General features: G+C 47.5%; 1 protein-coding gene across 1 annotated transcript in view; it reads left to right on the forward strand.

Annotated features, from left to right (window-relative positions):
- The window catches only part of fbln1 (fibulin 1), a 251,443-nt gene that overhangs the window by 144,204 nt on the left and 84,998 nt on the right, over positions 1-22,241 (forward strand). Inside the window, exon 14 of the mRNA XM_078568577.1 lies at positions 12,927-13,050. Within this exon, the coding sequence (XP_078424703.1) occupies positions 12,927-13,050 (124 nt within the window). The remainder of the gene's footprint in view (positions 1-12,926; positions 13,051-22,241) is intronic.

The raw sequence follows: 22,241 nt of genomic DNA on the forward strand, positions 1-22,241 counted from the left end.
AGTTTCCTAAAGCAAATAAACAAGAAATAAAAACTGTATTTTTGAGTTAAAAACACGTCCCAGCTCATGTGACAGTCACATGAGGGGACATGTTTTATTAAATTTTTATTCTCTTCATTATTTTTTTACACAGCGCTTCAGTCTCCTTGAGGCCGCTCTGTGCCTCAGGGAGATTGAAGCGCTCTTTTGCATGCATGCGTGAACTGCGCGCCAGACCCGACTCTCCTTCCTCCTCCCGCCCGCACAGGCAGCGCTCAGTGCTGCCGCTCGTGATCCATGCAGGGCAGGCCTTAATTGGCGCGCCCACGTCAAATTGTGGTGTGGAGCCAATTGCGGGCGGCGGTCAGCTTCCCGACCGCCCCCCCCGCCCACCCCCGCCAAGGGCAAAATCCTGCCCCTTGGCAAATTTGGGCATGTGGTTTTATATTCCATCATCTAAGTATTTAATAAATATGATGAATAATTGAGGCCCTAATACAGATATTTGTGGGACACTGCTAGACACATCCTGCCAGTTAGAATAAATGCCCATTATCCCTAATTTCAGTCCCCTGCCACTCAGCTAATTTCATAACTAGTTCAGTAACTTACCTTCAATTCCATGGGCTTCAACCTTAGCCAACAATGTCTTAATAGGGACTTTATAAAATGTCTTCTGGAAGGACATATAAATAACATCTGTAGGCATTCCCCTGTCAGCTACTTTAGTCACCTGTACAAAAAATTCAATCACATTTGTCAGGCATGACCCAATCTTTACAAACTTATGCTGCCTCTTTCTGATCAGCTAAAAATTTTCGAGATGTTCAGTCCTCCTGTCATTAATTATAGACTCCAGTAATTTCTTGAGAACAAACATAAGGCTAACTGGTCTATAATTCCCTGGTGTCCTTCTGTCAATTTTTTAAAACCTCTAGGGAGCTGGTACCTGTATTCCTTTGTTCTCTGCCCTGGCTACAATCCACTCACGCCCAATGTCTCATCAGGAGGAATTTAATTTTGCCCTTGCAAACAGGGCAGGAGGTGGGAAGACCCGTTGAATCAGGTGGGAAGGTGGGTGGATGAAGTGTCAATTGTCTTATCACCTCCCTTCAATTAAATCAGCAGCAAGAAAGGTCGAGGATGGACTTCCTGCCTGGAGGTCAATTGAGTCCTTAAGAGGCCAATTAAAGGCCATGAGGACCTCATCTTGCTGCTCCTGGTATTCTATCAGCAGTAGGGAGGTCTGAACGCCACGTGGGGAGGTCGCCCAGTAAAAGATGGTGGACTTCTTGCCGAAGGTACGGTTGCTAAATTTGCTGATGGCACAAATATAGGTAAGAAAGTAAGTTGTGAAGAAGACATAAGGAGGTGACAAAAGGATATGATAGGTTAGGTGTGTGGGCAAAGATCTGGCAAATGGAGTATAATGTGGGAAAATGTGAAGTTGCCTGTTTTGGCAGGACAAATAAAAAAGAAGCATATGATCTAAATGGTGAGAGATTTCAGAGCTCTGAAATGCAGAGTGATCTAGGTGTCCTGGTGCATGAATCACAAAAAGTTAGTGGGCAGAATTTTGCCGTCGGTGAGCAGGGGGTGGGGCCCACTTGCCGATGCGTAAACTGACGCAGGATGACGTTGGGAGGAACCCCCGACGTCACCCTGCCCCATTTAAATTTTCAGGAAGGCGGGGACGCTGCAAAATCAGCTGCGGGCCCGCCGACCTGTCAATGGCCAATTGAGGCCATTGACAGGATCATTTAAGTAATTAAAGTACCTGCCCGTTCAACCTTAAGGTTGGCGGGCAGGCCAGGAGCCCCAGTGGCAAATAGAGAAAACATGAAACCTCATCCTGCGGTGGGATGAGGTTTCATGCAGGGTTTTAAACATTTTAATTAAGTTATTCTGTAAATTATGAACATGTCCCAACTCATGTGACATTGTCACATGAGGGGGACATGTAAGGGATTTTTTTTTTCTATTTTTAATATTTTTCAAAGTCCAGGCGATCTCCCTGAGGTTGCACTTAGCCTCAGGGAGACATACGCTCTTTCGTGCGCATGTGCAAAAGAGCGCACTCTTGCTTTTAGGGATTCCACCCCTGCCTGCACAGGGAGCGCATGACGCTTCCCGCCGGACGTCACGTTGGGCGGGCCTTAAATGGCCCGCCCGTGTAAAATGGCGGTGCGGCCCACTTCGCTGGCGGTGATTGGCTCCCCGCCCGCCGAAGATTGGGTCAGGCCCGCCCGCCCGACAGGCAGAAAATTCTGCCCAGTATGCAGGTGCAGCAAGTAATTAGCAAAGCTAATAGAATGTTATCGTTTATAGCACGGGGAATTGAATACATTATGCTTCAATTGTACAGGGCATTGGTGAAACCATATCTAGAGTATAGCTGACAGTATTGGTCTCCTTATTTAAGGAAAGATGTAAATGCATTGGAAGCGGTTCAGAGAAGGTTTACTAAATTATTACCTGGAATGGGCAGGTCGTCTTATGAGGAAAGGCTGGGCAGACTAGGCTTGTATCTGCTGGAGTTTTGAAGTGTAAGATGTGACCTGATTGAAACATGTAAGATCCTGAGGGGACTTGACAGGATGATGAGGAAAGGATGTTTCCTCTTGTGGAAGAATCTAGAACTAGCGACCACTGTTTAAAAATAAGGGGTCACCTATTTAGGACAGAGATGAGGAAAATTTTTTCTCTTAGAGAGTTTTGGAATTCTTTTCCTCAAAGGTTGCTTGAGGGAAGTCTTTGAATATACTTAAGGCAGAAGTAGATAGATTCTTGATGAACAAGGGGGTGAAAAGTTATTGGGGGTAGGCAGGAATGTGAAGTTAAGGTTAAAATTAGATCAGCTATGATCTTATTGAATGGCAGAGCAGGCTTGAGGCTGAGTGGCCTACTCCTGCTCCTAGTTCATATGTTTGTATGTTCATATGATATGGCACCCTGTGGCCCACAGGGAAAGAACCCCTGCCCTCCACAATGACTCCACCCCTCCTCCTCACTAGGACCTGCCTGACTGGCCCCAATGAGCCCCACCAGCTTACTTTCATTCCGGTTTCTCCTCCATCTTCATTGTTCAGGACTGGTTGCAATCCCAGCAGTGGCCACCACTCCTGGTGCTACTGCTGGCACTGAAGGGCTGCCAGTCACCCGATTGGCCAGCAGAATTAGAAACCGGATTTCTGCCCTCAAAGGAATAGAGACCCTAACACCAGGCAGTTCACTGTGTCCTGGCTCCCGGAAATATCCATGGCGGGGTTACTCCCAGCTTTCTGGTCACTGGACAGGACCATTGCTGTGGCCGTTAAATTCAGTCCATCTTGTACAGACCGCCCTCTCTAAGTTATTCTCTACAGTAAACACAAGCCGGAATTTCCTGGCCTTGTTGGCGTTGGGCGTCATGGCAGGTGTGAGTGGACAATGCGGCAAGAAGGCCAACAATCAGCTTCACGCTGTCGTGAAACCAGTTTGTGATCATCCGCTCCACCCATCAATGGCGGGCTACGTTTCCCGCCGCTGCATGTTGGGAACCTAATTTCAATACTTTAGCAGCTCATTATAAGCCTTGCTCGCTGGAATCATCCCCCCACGCTGGATAAACCGGGCAATCACGCTGACCTGTTTCATAATTATACAAAAGCGATGTGCACCTGCCGAGCTGCACCTCGCTTGGGATTTCGAGGTTTGTTTGCCTATCTTACTTCAGTCATTAGCGCCAGGCTTCACAGGCAGCACCACATAACTTCTAAGGGGGCTCACAGGCAGGGCTCTACCCACCAGACCAGCTGTAATGGCTTTTTAATGGCTGCAGGGCTAGGGTTTGTTTGGGAAGGGGGAGAAGTAGCCTCAGGCAAAGGTAGAGGCTGCAGGGCAAGGGCTGAACTGGGGAAGGGGGGTATCCCAGGGTGTGTGTGGGGGCACATGTTGATCTGTGCAAGTAGCCTCAAGAGGGTGAGGGCTGAGGAGGCAGTCTCCAGAGGAGATGAGGCCAGATGGAGATGTGAGGATGTGATGAGAGAGTGAATGGTGATGTCCCTTGAGCTGGCATTGAGTGAGATGCCAGTGAACGTGTAATGGCATTGTGAGTGTGTGAGATTAGAGTGATGAGACGGTTGCCCTTACCCAGGAGGCAGAGATGAGGTCATTCACCCATTTTCTGCATTGGATGGCTGACCTCTTGTGTGCAGCATTGGTACTAACCACCCCTACCACCACCTCCCAATCTGGAGTGGCGAGACTGATGGGCCTTTTGCAGCCAGAGCGAGGGTAGACGACATCGTGGCAGGCCTCCGCAGCATCCAGAAGGTGTTCCAGGGATATGTCACTGAATCGGGGGGACTACACTCTTCTTGGCTTTTGGGGCCATGTCTTCACCAGAGCAGTTGCAGTTTAAAATCACAGAATCACAGAATGTTATGGCGCAGAATGAGACCATTTGGCCCATTGTGTCTGCACCGGCTCTCCAAATGAGCATTATGACTTAGTGCCATTCTCCTGCCTTTTCCCCATGCTCTTGCACATAGTTTATATTCAAGTAATTATCTAATGCCTTATTGAGTGCCTCAATTGAACCTGCCTCCACCACACTTCCAGGCAGTGCATTCCAGACCTGAACCACTTGTTGTGTGAAAAGGTTTCTTCTCACACACTTGCTTCTTTTGCAAATCACTTTAAATCTGTACCCTATTGTTCTTGATCCTTTTATGAGCGGGAACAGTTTATCCCTAACAACTCTATCCAGCCCCCTCATGATTTTGAACATCTCTATCAAATCTCCTTAGTCCTCTCCTCTCCAAGGTGAACAGTTCCAACATCTCCAATCTATCTTCCTAACTGAAGTTTCTCATACCTGGAACCATTCTTGTAAACCTCTTCTGCACTCTCTTCAATGCGTTCACATCCATCCTATAGTGTGGCATCCAGAACTGTACACAATACTCCAGCTGAGGCCTAATATAAGCTCAGCATATTCTCCCTGCTCTTTTTTTTTATTCATTCATGGAATGTGGGCTTCGTTGGCTGGGCCAGCATTTATTGCCCATCCCTAGTTGCCCTTGAGAAGTTGGTGGTGATCTGTCTTCTTGAACCGCTGCAGTCCCTGTGGTGTAAGTACACTCAGAGTGCTGTTAGGGAGGAAGTTCCAGGATTTTGACCCAGTGACAGTGAAGGAACGGCGATATATTTCCCTTTTTGAGGGAATATATCTTGACTGTGCCCAAACCATTTCTTCCCTGAAAGTAGCCCATTGTTCAGCTAGTTTTTCCTGCCAATCTTTGGTTCCAGTCTATCTGGCCCAGCTCCGTTCTTGCCCCATTAAAGTTGGCTGCCCCCAGTTAATTATTCTTACTGTTGATTGCACATTGCCCTTTTCTACCATCATCCTAAATCTTACAATACAATGATCACTGTCTCCTAAATGCTCCCCCACTGACACTTGATCTACTTGGTCCACCTCATTTCCAAGAACCAGGTCCAACAGTGCATCCTTTCTCGTTGGACTGGACACATACTGCTGTAGAAAATTCTCCTGGACACAATCTAGGAACTCTTGCCCATCTCCACCCTTTACAGTACCACTGTCCCAGAGTACATTTGGGTAATTAAAGTCCCCCATTATAACTACTCTATAATTTTTTGCACTTCTCTGTAATTTCCTTACAGATTTATTCCTTTACATCCTTCCCACTATTTGGTGGCTTATAGGCTACACCGAGCAATGTAATTGCACCCTTTTTGTCCTTTAGCTCTAGTCAAATTGATTCTGTTCTTGAACCCTCTGGGACATCCTCTTTCTCCAGCGCTGCAATGCTCTCCTTAACCAATGCTACCACCCCTCCTCCTTACCTTTCTTTCCTATCTTTTCTGAACACCTTGGACCCAGGAATATTTAACACCCAGACCTGACTTTCCTTGAGCCAGGTCTCTGTTATTGCCAAACATCATATTTCCACATGGCAATCTGCACCTGTAAATTCCCAATCTTATTTACTATACTCTGTGCATTCACATACATTCACATACATGCACAGTAACCCTGATTTATACTACATGACTTTCCCCCTTATTCCTTACTATTCTCTATGCTAATGCTATCTGTCTCTCCCAGTATTTTATGCACCCTGGTATTCCTCTCTAATATTCTTTCTTGGTTTCCACACCGCTGCTGAGTTAGCTTAAAGCCCCTCCACCAGAATGCCCTGCAAGGAACTAAGTCCTGGTTCTGTTCAGGTGCAACCCATCCGGCTTGTATGGGTGCCATCTTCCCCAGAGCTAGTCCCAGTGTCCCAGGAGTTTGAAGCTCTCCCTCCTGCACCATCTTTCCAGCCACGCATGCATCTGCCTTATCCTCCTATCTCTGTACTCACTTGCATGTGGCATTGGGAATAATCTGGAGATTACTACATTTGAGGTCCTGCTTGCTAATTTTCAACCTAGCTCCCTAAATTCTGATCGCAGGACCACATACCCCTTCCTACCTAAGTCATTGGTACCAATGTGCACCACGACCCCTGGCTGATCACCATCCCCCAGAAGAATGTCCTGCGGCCGCTCGGTGACATCCTTGACCCTGGCACCAGGGAGGCAACATACCATCCTGGAGTCATGTCTATGGCCGCAGAAACACCTGTCTGTTCCCTTACCTAATGAATCCCCTAACACTATTGCTCTTCTTTTCTTCTTCCTCCCCTCCTGTATAGCAAAGCCGCTCGTGGTGCCACAAACTTGGCTCTGATTGCACTTCTCTGAGAAACCAGCACTTTCACCAGTTTCCAACATAGAAACCGACTTGTGAGCAGGGCCCCAGGGGACTCCTGCACTACCTGCCTAGTTTTCTTGGACTGCCGAGTGGTCACCTATTCCCTTTCTGTCTCCAGGTTCCAAAGCTGAGGTGTGACCACCTCTCTGAACATGCTATCCACATAGCTCTCAGTCTGGCGGATGGGCCACAGTGACTCCACCACTGCTCGAGCTCTGAAACCAGGAGCTCATGATTCTGCAGCTGGCAGCACTTCCTGCACATGTGGTCGTCCAGTACCAGTAGCATCCATGACTTCCCACATATTACAGGACACCCATTCCACTCGACTGAGCTGCCCTGCCATGTCTTAATGTTATTTCACTTTGGTTTATTTATATTACTTTATTACACTGTCCCTGACTTTCCCTTATTCCTGGTGTTTCTCACTTAAATCCAAGTATAGCTATTTCTTTAAAAATAAACACTTTTCTAATTTACAGCAATTTAAAGACAGTCCCTAACTGCAGTTTCTTACCAACCAATGAACTTATGGGTTTCCTGTGATGTCACCATTAGTTTTTTATCACTCTCCTTTCGAACTCAGTACAGACCAGTTCTGAGCAGGTGACTGGTCCCACCGCCACTCTGACTCCCAGGTAAGTATAAGCCTCAAGCCTCGGTACCAATTTATACTCTCCCACTCGGGGTTGCTTCCTCACAGGTCCACCGCCTCCAACATTTTTCCCACCTGTTACCGCACTTTGTGCAAATCTGGGACAATTCCGCCCTCAGTGTCAAAAGCTGAGCTGCTGGCTGCAAGTGAGAGAGTCAGTGATGGTGTTTCTCCTTCATCACTATCTTCCTGCTCTTCCACCTCTTGATCTTCCACCACTGCCTGGCCAGGTCACAGTTCTTGGGTTTTGAAAAGGAGAAAGGCAGAAGGAGAGGGTTGTGATGCATTCTTAGGCCATCTGCAGCTTGTAAATCAAAGGAGATTGTGGGATGCGGGAAAAGTGAGATGTGAGAAGAATTAGGTATGAGGATATCATCATCTTGATGCTTTCAGCTCCGCCGCTGGCCATGGCATTAAGCTGTGATCACACCAATGATAATGACCACTATCTCCTCCATTGGAGTAAGGACATGCATTTGTGCCTCTGCTCTGACCTGTTAGATGCTGCTGCCTCTGATTATATGCCACCTTATCTTTCAGCAGAGAGAGAAGTATGTCAGTGACTGTCATGCAATGTGTTTGGCTGATGTAGCTGTCACAATAAATAGCTGGCAGTGTGTGCAAATGATGGGGTGTCTGCGGCAGTGTGAATTGTGGAAGGGTGAGGTAAAACTATGAATGTTCAGGATGAGGTGTGTTTGATAGAGATTGTTGGTGGGTAAATGTTGGGGGTGTGCTTACTGAGCAGTGTTCGAGGTCAATGGTACAGTTTGTGGGACATGGCAACTGAAGACACATTCACTGACCTAGACCACTTGTGTGAGGTCCTTGAACTCCTTGTGGCATTGCATCCAGGTTCTCAAGCTAGATTCCTGGTATTGACTGCAATGGATATCTGGTCCCACTGCTTTTGCAAACTTTGTTTGGAGGGCCTGTGGATAGATGACATCTCTGCTCCTTTCCACTCCTTCTCTAAGACCTCCAATGTTGGAAAACCTTGGCAAATGCACTGTCCTATTATTACATATATTTCCAGGTCAGAATGAATCCCAAAATGACTTCCAGCACTTGCTCCAGCCGCAGTGCACCTCCCCTTTAAAGGGTGCAGGCTAACTTTCAGTAGTGCAGGTTACATTTAACCTGTGCTAGACTCTCATGATTTTGCACTTCCTGCTCAAGCACTCAGCCACTCAGCAACATGGTTCAGGATTCTGCACCCTACACTCGTTTAAATTAGCAGACAGCTCGAAGTTTGTGTGCTGCCTGCAGCAGAAACAACGGGCATGGGATAACCCTGCATCACAATTCTCACTTCTGTTCTCAGGCCTTGTCCAATTTCACAGCCTGAAGATCCTGACACAGTGCTCCCTCAGGTATAACAGGCAATTAGAGGAAAATATGAGTACTTTTATAAAGGCGTTTGCATAAGAACAGAACACTAACAAACACATCTCTTCTTGTTCGTCATTTCCTGAATGAATTAGTGACTCTTGTATCTTTGTTATGATTTGCTGAAAATAAATTAAAACACTTGTGGCATATAAAATGTAATCTATAAAAATATATTAATATGTCAAAGATCAATTAAATAGGTATTGTACAAATGACAGCTCTGAAAAAGAGACTCAAAACGTTAACTCTGTCTCTCTCTCTCCACAGATGCTGTCAGACCTGCTGAGTTTTTCCAGCATTTTGTTTTTATTATTGTACAGATGACATTCAGTATGTTAAGCACCAAATTCAACCTGACTAATCAATAAGGACAAAAAGTGACAATACCAGAGACGCATCTCAGGTTACTGAAAGGGAAAGATATGTTAACATTTCAGCATGTAAAAAATATATATAGGAAATGTTTCATGACTGAATCAGGAATTCTATATAATGAGTTATTAGGAAGATTTATGGGCCTGGATTTAATAGGGTGTTGGGGTTCCCAACCCACCCTGGCAAAAAAATTGGGGGCAAGCCTACCCCTGTTCTGGTGGCTCTTCCCACAAGGATCTAATGCCAGGAGAGGCATTAATTGATTTAAGGTGGGACTTCCAACCCATCTGGGCCTTGCTCCCTGCCTCAGAGAGCTGGCATGAGCACCACAACTGTCCTAAAGCCGAGGAGCTGGAGTGAAAGGTAATTATCGGGTTTAGGGGGTGGTGTGAGGAGATTTAGTAGTATTGCTGGGGCCAGACCAGCCCCAGTGTGGGCACAAGCATGTGGAGGCTGGGGTAGACAGGCCAAGGTGGAGGGGAACCAGGTGGGTGGACAATCCGGGAGCCCACTGAAGGGCCTATGGGGCCCACTAAAAAGGCACCACCCACCCCCCCCACCTTGTCTGCCACCAGCCCGCCCAGAGAAAGCTGCCAGGATAGACACATAAGGACAGGATATTCTGCTTTCACCGGTGGTGAGCTTAGGGGTGAGAGGGGCACATATTGAGGTAGGATGATGGCATATCAGAACCCCTCTGCCTTCCCGCCTCCGCCAAAATTAAGTTCTGGACGGGAATGTCCATGGTTGACCTTCCCACCCCGCTGCCTTTTGAGGCCCTTAAATAGCCAATCAATGACCACTTAAGGGCTTCATCCTGCTGCCACTGGTGTTCACCCAGCTGCAGGCGGGCCTGTCGCCATGCGGTGTGCACGGCGGCCAAAACCGTGCGGCCAGCTTGTCATCTCCAGGAGTGGGGGGAGGCCCTCAATCAAAGGTCCTGATTAAGGGATTCAACATTGGAATGGAGGGCGCCCGCTAAGAGCCACCTCCCGCCCTTGCTGCCAACCCCCTTACACCTCTCCCTGCGATCCCCAACTCATGAAACTCCCACTCTCACTTTTCTTACCTGTGGCCTGGGTCACTCCACCATCCTGGGACTCTAGTGGATGGTTTTCCTGCAGCAGCCACCGTCTCCCCTGTTTTTCTGCTAAGTACAAGAGCTGTTGGCCTCTGATTGGTTCGGATCTCTCGGTAGGTGAGAGTTCCACCACTATGGTCTTGATTCCAGGGGAAGGCCCGCTGGTGGCCTCACCACTGCCTGATTGCCTTGTGGTTAGGCGGGCCATCGCAAAAGGAGGCAGCATGTGTTTCCCGCCAGCCCTTGACCCGGCAGGCAAGACCCCTGACACCACAAGGTTCCTCCCTTACTCTGGGCCTCTCCCAATGGCAGTGATTGAGGCCCTTAAGTGGCCACTAATTGGTAAAATTGTGGTGTGGCGGGAGCGGTTGAGTAGGCAGCAGGCACCACACAGATGACAGTTTACGGGCTCCTCCGCCTGCAAATCCACCACTGGGGGCTATAAAGTCAAGCTTATGCTATGTTGACAATTCATCTAATTTTACCATGATAATCAGAATAACAATGATAATTTTTTATATTTTCTGATCCATGAACACTAAAATGCTGGCTGAGTGAGCTGGATGTTGCTGAAAGTGCTGTGAAGTTGATATCCTGGGACTTTTTGCTGAAACGTATCTCTTCTATGCCAATCAAACACAATGGCCAGAATTTTATGTTGATCAGGCGGGCATGTGCCCGACACTAATGCATACGAAATTACGTGAAATGACATCGGGTGTGTGTCCCAATTTCATCGTGTATGCGAGCAATATTGAGGTTGCCCGGCGCACAGGAGTCGGAGCTGTGCCCGCCAACAATTAAAGGGCCAATTTAGGCCAATAAAAACCCTATTGACCACGATTTTACATTGCGCTTGCGATTTTGCACTCATCGCATGGGAAAACAGGCAGGCTTTTAACAAAATCTCATCCAAGGGCGGCATGAAATGTCCAGGGTGAAATATAGTTTAAAAAAAGACACCTGGGCACTGATGGTTTTTTGAGTTCTGCTGTCAGGTGCTTGAATGTGTTGCATAGACACAGTTTGGTGGATTTTTTCTTGCCATTTAATTTGTACAGTCTGCAACTCCCTGAGGCAGCTCCGCAGCAGCTGTCTGCCTTCAGGGAGGTCTCTAGAAGGGAGCTCTCTAGAAGCGCCCACCCACACCCTCACTTTTGTCGGTGCCCGCCCTCTTCCCGCCCCCCTCAGCAGCGCTGCGGCTTTCTCAACGCGCATTTCATGCTGGCTGGCCGTTAACTGGCTAGCCAGTGTGAAATTGCGTTCGGGGGCTGATCGCGGGTGGAGGCGCATTTTACGTGCACTTCCAGGCTCCCCGACTTGGCGCACACGCCAAGCGTGAAACTTAGGCCAGTGTTTCGAAGCTCATTTGGTTGTAATTGAGGTGGCTAAACTCCATCTGGAAAGCCGAAGTTAAATCCAAGCCTCAGCTCAACTTCATCATTCCTACTTTTACCGAGTGAATTCTTTTGTTTCTTGGCCAACCTGGCAAATAAAACACTGCAAAAGTGGAGACACTCTCATTCTTGTCGAAATGAGTTTTTTGAAGATCAAACCATAATTTTATTTTTTCTCTTCCCACTTACCAGATCAATGTTGCCACCAAGTGGTCTGGTTACCACCACAGATTGTGAAATGAAATTCTTAGGAACTGCTCCACCAATTCCATGATGTCTTCTGCCACTTCTAGGATATTGTTCCATACATGACAGGACATGTACAATATGCCCATCCAAGTGTGGTTGGATGCATTTTAATGAAATACAGATGATGAGAATACATGGTCTGATCTATGTCTCATCCTTTTTGCCCTGGTAATTCTTGGATCTAGAAACAGCTCTGCATTCCTGGTGTCCAGAATTGCTATAGAAACAGAGGAATTTAAAATGTAAAGGCACACTGTAGACTTTGCAGTTAATTATAGAGCAATTGATTGCTTTGGCAACACAATTCTTTTGGAAAACAAATGGAAGACTTCTTGCGTTCATCCAGAAGCCACTGCCACACTAATTGCTGCAGCTGCCAGAGGAATGCCATCGCCATTCTCTGTCTGTTCCCAGGTAGGAGTTGGGAACCCCTCCAGGATTAAGTAAAATACTCTGACACTGGCACAGGAAATAAGCTAGGTATCAAGGGATAGGGCACTGGGATAAATGGAACTCTGGCCACTGCGCAGGATTCTGTCCAAGTGGAAAATGCCTGCCGCCTTCATTCACTTGTCAACGTCATTCTATGTTTGGCCAATGGGCCTCAAGATTGTCAAGAGCATGCAATAGGTTTCATTCCCTTATGCAATGTTCCAAACACCTATTGCAAGTATCGGAAGAGAAATGGTAAAACTTGCATGACAGAAGTGAAGATTTTGAGTGACAAGCAATTGCTAAAACTCAGCCCATTGAGTACGAAATATTGCTCCTGCTCCAGAGTACCTTTTCCATGGTTTGAAAAACTTGTTCAATTTGCTTTTATTTCTTTAATATCAACAGATTAACTTTCATTATTGGTTATTCAATTTTCTACGTATGGAAGATTTTATGAGAAAACAGTAGGTTCCTTAGTACATTGAGGTTCAGCATTGACTTTTTCTGAGGAAATCCGATTTCAATGTGAATACAGCAAGAATCAAGAATCCTGTAAAATTACATTCCCTAACCTAAAGCCTGTTGCCTTTCCCACAGATATCGACGAATGTATCACAGGGAGGCATAACTGCTCTGGCATCGAGACCTGCTTCAATGTCCAGGGCAACTTCCGTTGCCTGACCTTTGAGTGCCCAGAAAACTATCGAAAGTCTGGAGATGCGTAAGTAAAGGGTTTTTTTGGGAAATTTTCAGCTCTTTATGATTGGAATTTTCAAAGTATTTTCTGATAGAGTCTCCATGTCTTGTCCTGCTGGGTTCTCAGGTGGTTTATGGTTTTTGAGCAACAGTCTTTTAGTAGGCCAACACCTTATCTCTGACCATAGACAAGATTGGTTGAAACTAATAATGATCATATTCAAAACAAATTCTAATCTATATTCCTGTTAACAATTAAAGAGACTGAGGGCAGAATTTTCCGCTCCGGAAACTAAGGGCAGGATTTTTACCTTGTCGGGCGGATGCGACAGGTGAGCCCAGGAGCGGCTGCAAAACCAACTGCCACCAACGACCGGGCCTGCACCCTGAAATGTTCAGCACTGCCTGGGTGGGTGGGGGGGGGTGGGGGGGGGGGGGGGAGGAGGGCGAGTGCGTAAGTCAGCGCATGTGCGTGTGGGTGCGCTCAGTGAAAGCTCCCTGAAAGCACAGAGCTGCCTCAGGGAGCTAAAGGTTTCTAACATTGAAAATAAACAATAGAGAAAAAACAATTAAAAAATAAGGAAAACATGTCCCCCCATGTGACTTGACTCTATCACATGAGCAGGGGCATGTTAAAAATTAGTTTTAAAAGCTTTTTTTTGATCACTGGTTGAAACCTCATCCTGCCCGGGAATGAGGTTTCGCGAAATATCAAAAGGCCGCTTGACCTATTCGCCCGCCCGCCAACCGTAAGGTTGGACGGACAGGGAAAAATTCAATGTAATTAAGTAATTAATTAATGAGCTTAACAACCCTTTTAATTGTTGACGGGCACGCTGCTGACTCCCGCACACGCCCGCCAACCAAAATATCGCGTGAGTATACGATAACGTTGGGGCACTCGCCCGATGTCATCGCACAGTATTTTTCTCCGGTTTGGGTCGGGCGCAAGCCCACCTGACGGGAGAAAAATTCTGCCCTAGGTGCAGAGACAGATGGGAAAAGTGGCACGGAACCAGCCTGCCGTCATGGCGGGTTTCTGCACCGGACTGTCCACTTTCCGGCTCATTACATACACATGAATGTGAAGCACCCCGTATGTCATGGTGGGGTGAGCTGGGATACGTCCGCCCCCATCGTTACTTCATCGGCTCATCTTTTCGGGTGCGATATTTAAACTGCACCCTCGCACACATCACTCCCTGCAGTCCAGGACTTGTCATACTGACCAGGGGAATGACCTCTAAGATAACTAAGCACACTGCTCCAAAGTTTAGTGACACCGCACTGGGGCCACTCCTCCAGGCAGTGGAAGACAGGTGGGATATACTTTTCCTCTGTGATGGGAGCTGGAAGTCTACCAACCTCACCACCACGGCTTGGGAGCAGGTTGCCAGTGCAGTCAGCGCTAATGCACCCCTAAGGAGAACCGCCATCCAATGCAGGAAGGGGACGAACAATCTTATCTGCTCCACCAGGCTAAGCCCACCTTCTCCTCACTTTTAACTCACAGTCTCAGAAGCCTATCAGGCATTTTCAGGGTTACAGCCCACAGGGATCTCACACACTATGAGCACAAAGGACATCTCCACTGATTCTCTCACACACACTGTAACATCTTCATCACTTGTCCTGTACAGCTCAATTCCTCAGCCCTTACAGAGACCACAGAAGGCAGGCGTACTTATCATCTGCCATGGCATTGGTCCTGCTCACAGTCTGTCCATATGCAGGAGAAGATCGCCCACAACAACAGGGAGAGATCCCAGACAGGAGATGGGATGCCTGAGCTCGAGCTACTGAAAACATTTGAAGAGCAGGCGGCAGAGCTGGCCGGTGAAGACCAGAACCGTGCCTGTGTGGAAGGGTGAGATCGGCGTCTGCCAAGCATGTGAGGACCCATTGACAGCTCCTCGGAGACTGTGAGTGGTTTGTAATGTTGGTCACTATGCAGCCAATGACCCTTAATCTCCTCTCTCTTTAACAGGTACCAGCAAGAAGAGGAAGAGGGCCGCTGGCAGACAGGCCAACAGCCCCAGCTCCCAGACCACCTGAGATGAGGATTCTGAGGACCCACTAGATGTAGAGCCATCACAGCGTTCACCCGCACTGTCCACCAGCACAGAGACACACACCTCAGTGGGACTAAGTTTTAGAGCAGGCTTGGGGCCATCATCTGGATAAAAGAACGCGAGGAGAGCGGCGGAGACACAGGATAAAAGAACGCGAGGAGAGCGGCGGAGACACAGGATAAAAGAGCGTGAGGAGGGCGGCGGAGACACAGGATAAAAGAGCGCGAGGAGAGTGGAGACACAGGATAAAAAAGCGCGAGGAGAATGGCGGAGACACAGGATAAAAGAGCGCGAGGAGAGTGGAGACACAGGATAAAAAAGCGCGAGGAGAATGGCGGAGACACAGGATAAAAGAGCGCGAGGAGAGTGGAGACACAGGATAAAAAAGCGCGAGGAGAATGGCGGAGACACAGGATAAAAGAGCGCCGTGGCACAGGAGGCCATTCAAGAGGGTAGAGCAAAAAGACAAGTGGTAGTTGTAGGGGATTCTGTAATTAGGGGAATTGATAGCATCCTTTGTAAGCAGGATCGAGAGTCCCGCATGGTATGTTGCCTGCCCAGGGCAGGGTGAGGGACATCTCTGACCGGCTTGAAAGGATATTGGAGAGGGAGGGGGAGGATCCAGTTGTTGTGGTCCACGTCGGGACAAATAACATAGGTAAGACTAGGAAAGAGGACCTGTTTGGGGATTATCAGGAACTAGGAACTAAATTAAAGAACAGGTCCTCAAGGGTTATAATCTCCGGATTACTACCCGAGCCACGTGCAAATTGGCATAGGGACGCGAGAATAAGTGAAGTAATCACGTGGCTAAAGGAGTGGTGCGGGAAAGAGGGGTTCCATTTCATGGGGCACTGGCATCAGTATTGGAACAGGAGGGATCTGTACCGTTGGGACGGTCTCCACCTGAACCGATCTGGGACCAATGTTCTAGCGAAAAGAGTAAATAGGGTGGTCAACAGGACTTTAAACTAGAAAGTAGGGGGGGAAGTGAAGGGTAAAACTCCAAGAAGTATGACTAATGGGAAACAAAGCAGCAGGTTAGTGTGTGGGGTGGGGTGGATTCAACTTCATGGAAAATTATGAAAAAACTGAAAAGAAAGGAGAGCCCGGGAGAGGCTATTAAAGTCTCCAGAACACAAAATAGGACAGAGTGTATGGAAAGGGCTAGGAATCCAAGTTTAAGCACATCAGATAAAGGGACGACAATGAGAAAGGGGACGGGAAATACAGGACTGAAGGTGTTGTATCTGAATGCACGCAGTATACGAAATAAGGTAAATGAGCTTGTGGCGCAGATTGAAATTGGCAGATATGATGTGGTGGGCATCATGGAGACATGGCTGCAGGGGGATCAGGACTGGGAGCTAAATATCTAAGGATATACATCCTATCGAAAAGATAGGCAGGTTGGCAGAGGGGGTGGGGTTGCTTTATTAGTAAGAAATGAAATTAAATCGATAGCAAGAAACGATGTAGGGTCAGATGATATAGAATCTGTGCGGGTAGAGTTGAGGAACCGCAAAGGTAAAAAAAACCATAATGGGAGTTATGTATAGGCCTCCGAACAGTATTCAGGACGTGGGGCAGAAGATACACCAGGAGATAGAAAAGGCGTGTAAGAAAGGCAAGGTTACAGTGATCATGGGGAATTTCAATATGCAGGTAGACTGGGAAAATCAGGTTGGTAGTGGATCCCAAGAAAAGGAATTTGTGGAATGTCTACGAGATGGCTTTTTGGAGCAGCTTGTCGTGGAACCCACTAGGGAACAGGCAATTCTAGATTTAGTGATGTGTAATGAGGCAGATTTGATAAGGGAGCTTAAGGTGAAGGAACCCTTAGGAGGAAGTGACCATAATATGATAGAATTTACCCTGCAATTTGAGAGGAAAAAGCTGGAATCAGATGTAACGGTATTATAGTTGAATAAAGGTAACTACAGAGGCATGAGGGAGGAGCTGGCCAGAATTGACTGGGAGATGAGCCTAGCAGGAAAGACAGTGGAACAGCAATGGCAGGAGTTTCTGGGAGTAATTTGGGAGATACAGCAAAAATTCATCCCTAGGAAGAAGAAGCATACTAAAGGGAGGACGAGGCAACCATGGCTGACAAGGGAAGTCTGGGACAGCATAAAAGCTAAAGAGAAAGCATACAATGCAGCGAAGAGCAGTGGAAAGCCAGGGGGTTGGGAAGCCTACAAAGACCAACAGAGGACAACTAAAAAAGAAATAAGGAGGGAGAAGATTAAATATGAGGGTAAACTAGCCAGTAATATAAAAGAAGATTGCAAGAGTTTTTTTAGATATATAAAGGGTAAGAGAGAGGCAAAAGTGGACATTGGACCGCTGGAAAATGACGCTGGAGAAGTAATAATGGGGAACAAAGAAATGGCGGGGGTACTGAATAGGTACTTTGCGTTAGTCTTCATGGAGGAAGACACGAGTAACATCCCCAAAATTCAAGAGTCGAGGGGCAGAGGTGAGTTTGATGGCCATTACCAAGGAGAAGGTGCTAGGAGAACTGAAAGGTCTGAAGGTGGATAAATTACCTGGACCAGATGGATTACACCCCAGAGTTCTGAAGGAGATAGCTGAAGAGATAGTGGAGGCGTTAGTGGTGATCTTTCAGGAATCACTCCAGTCAGGGGGGGTCCCAGAGGACTGGAAAATCGCTAATGTAACCCCCCTGTTTAAGAAGGGAGTGAGGCAAAAGACAGGAAATTACAGGCTGATTAGCCTGACCTCAGTCGTTGGTAAGATTTTAGAGTCCATTATTAAGGATGAGATTTCAGAATACTTGGAAGTACATGATAAAATAGAGCAAAGTCAGCGTAGTTTCATCAAGGGGAGGTCATGCCTGACAAATCTGTTAGAATTCTTTGAGGAGGTAACAAGCAGGTTAGACAAAGGAGAGCCAATGGATGTTATCTACTTGGACTTCCAGAAGGCCTTTGACAAGGTGCCACACAGGAGGCTGCTCAGTAAGATAAGAGCCCATGGTGTTAGAGGCAAGGTACTAGCATGGATAGAAGATTGGCTGGCAGGAGGCAGAGAGTGGGGACAAGGGGGTCCTTCTCAGGATGGTGGCCAGTGACTAGTGGAGTTCCACAGGGGTCAGTGTTGGGAGCACAACTTTTCACTTTATACATTAATGATCTAGATGAAGGAACTGAGGGCATCCTGGCTAAGTTTGCAGATGATACAAAGATAGGTGGAGGGACAGGTAGTATTGAGGAGGCAGGGAGGCTGCAGAAGGAGTTAGACAGGTTAGGAGAATGGGCAAAGAAGTGGCAGATGGAATATAACGTGGGGAAGTGTGAGGTCATGCACTTTGGTAGGAAGAATAGAGGCATAGACTATTTTCTAAATGGGGAGAGAATTCAGAAATCTGGAGTGCAAAGGGACTTGGGAGTCCTAGTCCAGGATTCTCTTAAGGTTAACTTGCAGGTTGAGTCGGTAGTTAGGAAGGCAAATGCAATGTTGGCATTTATTTCAAGAGGACTAGAATATAAAAGCAGGGATGTGCTGCTGAGGCTTTATAAGGCTCTGGTCAGACCACATTTAGAATATTGTGAGCATTGTTGGACCCCGTACCTCAGGAAGGATGTTCTGGCCCTGGAGAGGGTCCAGAGGAGGTTCATGAGAATGATCCCAGGAATGAAAGGCTTAGCATATGAGGAGCGTTTGAGGACTCTGGGTCTATACTCGATGGAGTTTAGAAGGATGAGGGGGGATCTGATTGAAACTTACAGAATACTGAAAGGCCTGGATAGAGTGGATGTGGGGAAGAAGTTTCCATTAGTAGGAGAGACTAGGACCCGAGGGCACAGCCTCAGAGTAAAGGGAAGACCTTTTAGAACAGAGATGAGGAGAAACTTCTTTAGCCAGAGAGTGGTGAATCTATGGAATTCATTGCCACAGAAGGCTGTGGAGGCCAGGTCATTGAGTGTATTTAAGATTGAGATAGATAGGTTCTTGATTGGTAAGGGGATCAAAGGTTACAGAGAAGGCGGGAGAATGGGGTTGAGAAACTCATCAGCCATGATTGAATGGCGGAGGAGACTCGATGGGCCGAATGGCCTAATTTCTGCTCCTATGTCTTATGGTCTTATGGTCTTATGATCTGGTGAGCACCACAGATTCTGGTCCACAGCAGGCAGAGGCAGGGACATCCAAGTTCACCAGCACTCAGAGGACTGCTGGAGGCCAAGCTTCTGCTGAGTCTGAGTCAGATGATGAGCCTGTGAACTCGGCCCTTACAGAGATGTTGGAGCTGCAAAGACAGGCACAGGAACATCAAGCAGGGTTGTCAGAGACTGTCACCAGATCAGAACGGAGGATGGAGGAGTCCGTCTATGTTCATTCTCATGTCATTGCGCCAACATGCCAGTGCACCGAGGTCAACATTGGGAGGATGGCAACCACCATGGAGACTTTGGTTCAGAGCATTGTGCCTGATATGCTCCAGGACCTGCAGTCCATCGGTCTAGGCATATGTGGGACCCATCAATGGCTAAGCGAGAGGGGGATGAGCAAACCTTTCTCACTCTGGATGCCTCTTGTCCTCTAGGAGTCAGGCAGGAGCTCCTGGGCAGCCAAAGGTTCGAGGAGCACCAACCGGACACACCAGGGCCATCCACCCAGGTGGCTCCAAGAGTGTCCAGCCGCCCTCAATCGCTTATGTCTGTGGCCCCAGCTCCACAGGCTAGGGAGGGTGCACCTACCCTACAGCAGGAGGCTCAAATCAGGCCTCCAGGCCTTGGCCCTCCAGAGGACGCCCATCAATGTCATCACATAAAACAGGGCGTAGCAGTTAACAGGCTGCTTCCATCTCTTCTGTGGATGTGGGGGATGCACCAAGATGTAGTGGTAGGATAAGAAAAATGAAGAAATACTAAGAGCACAAAGGTGGCACTGAACATATAATTTGCATATATGTAAATAGAATTTGTTACTGTCAACCTCTGATCTGATGTATGCCTCTTCTATCTGATGATATGCTCCGTGGTCAGTCAAGTGTAACAGATGCCCTCCCTCCTCACAGATGTCTCATTGTATGCCTAAGTTTATGGTGTCTCGCACCGTCTCATTACAGTGCTTGACTGTTCTCTGCACAGTAGCAACGTGAGTGAAGCCTCTGGCTCTAAGAGCTTTGTGGTTGGGCTATGCATCTCTGAGACTTGCTCCAGAGGTTCATGTAATGTTGCCTTATGAGTATAGAAGCTGCAGGATGGTCCAGCCTCCTGCTGCTTCTGCACTGAGCAGTGCTCAACGTGGATCTTGGAAGATTGAATGGTGATGTGCATTGCACTCATTCACAGTCAGTGCATCTTTCATTGGACTCCATGTGATACTTGTCAGCCTCGAGTGTGGTGTACATAACCCCCAAAACTCTGGGCTTTCATGCACTCCTGGTGCCCTGCAGCATTATCTCATGTCTGCGTGTGCATCTAAAGATCACCCCACTTTTCCACCTGCATGACACAGGGTTATGGATCTCGCTGACACATGTTAAGATTTGCAATTCCTGTTAGAGGGCTGAAACTATGAGAGATGGGGGTGGTGTGTAAAGGCCACAGATTCTAGACTTTGACATGGGAGGATGCTGTGCTGGGCCAAAAGCTCTCTTGACATTAATCCTATGCCAGCTCTCTGATGGTCAGTCAACATAGTTATGTGCTCATTACAATGGCATCAGTGTGTCTGGCTTCCATGTGTATATGTCAGACTGGTGGAATGAAAATGTGGAGGCCTCAAATGGGATCAGAGTGAAGCTCCAATGCATTTGATGTTGTGCTCTTTGTTATTAAAGATTAGGGTGTTCAATGTCTAAATGGGGTGTCAGCATTTTCGGGCCCACAGATGCCAAGGCTAGGCTTTATGGGAACTTGGTAGACTCCAAATAGAAGCATGGTCATGAGTGCATGACAGAGGTTACACTATGATGCTGCTGAAGCTTTCACAGTCCACTGAAAGGTCAGCTGACATGCAGGCTCGTATTCATGACTGAGAGTTACAGGTGACTGCGTCCTGAAAATTGATCTCATGCTGTGGACTCAGTATGATGATGAGGCCTGAACACTTGTCTTGCATGACCAATTGCCTATGCAGAGATACCGCAATGCAGATTCAGATTAGACCTCAGACATCAAGGCGAAAACCTCTGAGTGATGATTGTCCTCCTTGAGGTGCCTTGCAACACTGCAGGAATACTGTCACAAGTGTACTGAGGATTACAGTGCTGCTCCCATCCCTTGAAGGCTGCCACAGAAATTTGAATGTTGGCGAGATGCTTGAAAAGGCTGTACCATGTCTCCTGTACTCACAAATTGAGCTGTTGGAGTTACTATCCCATAACAGAAAGATCACATGCTCCAGAGGCTGCCTTGCCTTCCAAGGATGAGAACATTGTGATGCAAGAATGTAACTACTCATACAGATACTGATATGCTTCATTGAGCTAATGAGGTGCTCAACGAAGATGTTAAGGTGGACCCAGCATGGAGGGTGAAAGAGGCGCATATGAGCTAGTTGTCGTCAACCTCCTCGAACCCGGTGGCTATACACATCTCACTTGCATGCCTGCCTCGTCCGGCCCGTGCTATGGCCTCTTCCTCTGGAGCCTCAGGTTCCTTGTCCTCATCGAGCTCAGCCCTCTCAATGTCCTCATTGGAGGAGAGGTGTAGTTGGTCCATCTCTCATTAAGCCAAGTCATTCCCCCTTTGGAGCACTAGTTTATGTAGAGAGCAGCAAGCCACGATGATGCAGGAGACCCTATGGTGAGAATACTGGAGAGTGCCACCTGACTTGTCAGACATCCAAAAGACATCTTCAGTATGTCAATGGTCTGCTCAATCATTGAGTGTGCTGCAGAATACACAGCATTGTGTCTCTCCTCTGAAGGGCTTTGTGGTCGCTGAACTGGTGTCATCAGCCATGTCTTTGTGGTTAGCCTTTGTCACTGAGGAGCCAGCTCTGGATTTGCTGAGGGCCCTCGAAGATCTGTGGCACCTGTAAGTGACTCAAAATGAACGAGTTGTGGGAGTTTCCAGGCTATCTTGCACATACCTGCATAATCTACTTATGGTGGTTGCAGACCAGATGCACATTGAGGGAGTGTAACCCTTTCCTGTTGATGAATTGT

Source organism: Cetorhinus maximus, chromosome 22 (genome assembly GCF_964194155.1).
Source record: "Cetorhinus maximus chromosome 22, sCetMax3.hap1.1, whole genome shotgun sequence".
In the NCBI taxonomy this organism is placed as follows: Eukaryota; Metazoa; Chordata; class Chondrichthyes; order Lamniformes; family Cetorhinidae; genus Cetorhinus; species Cetorhinus maximus.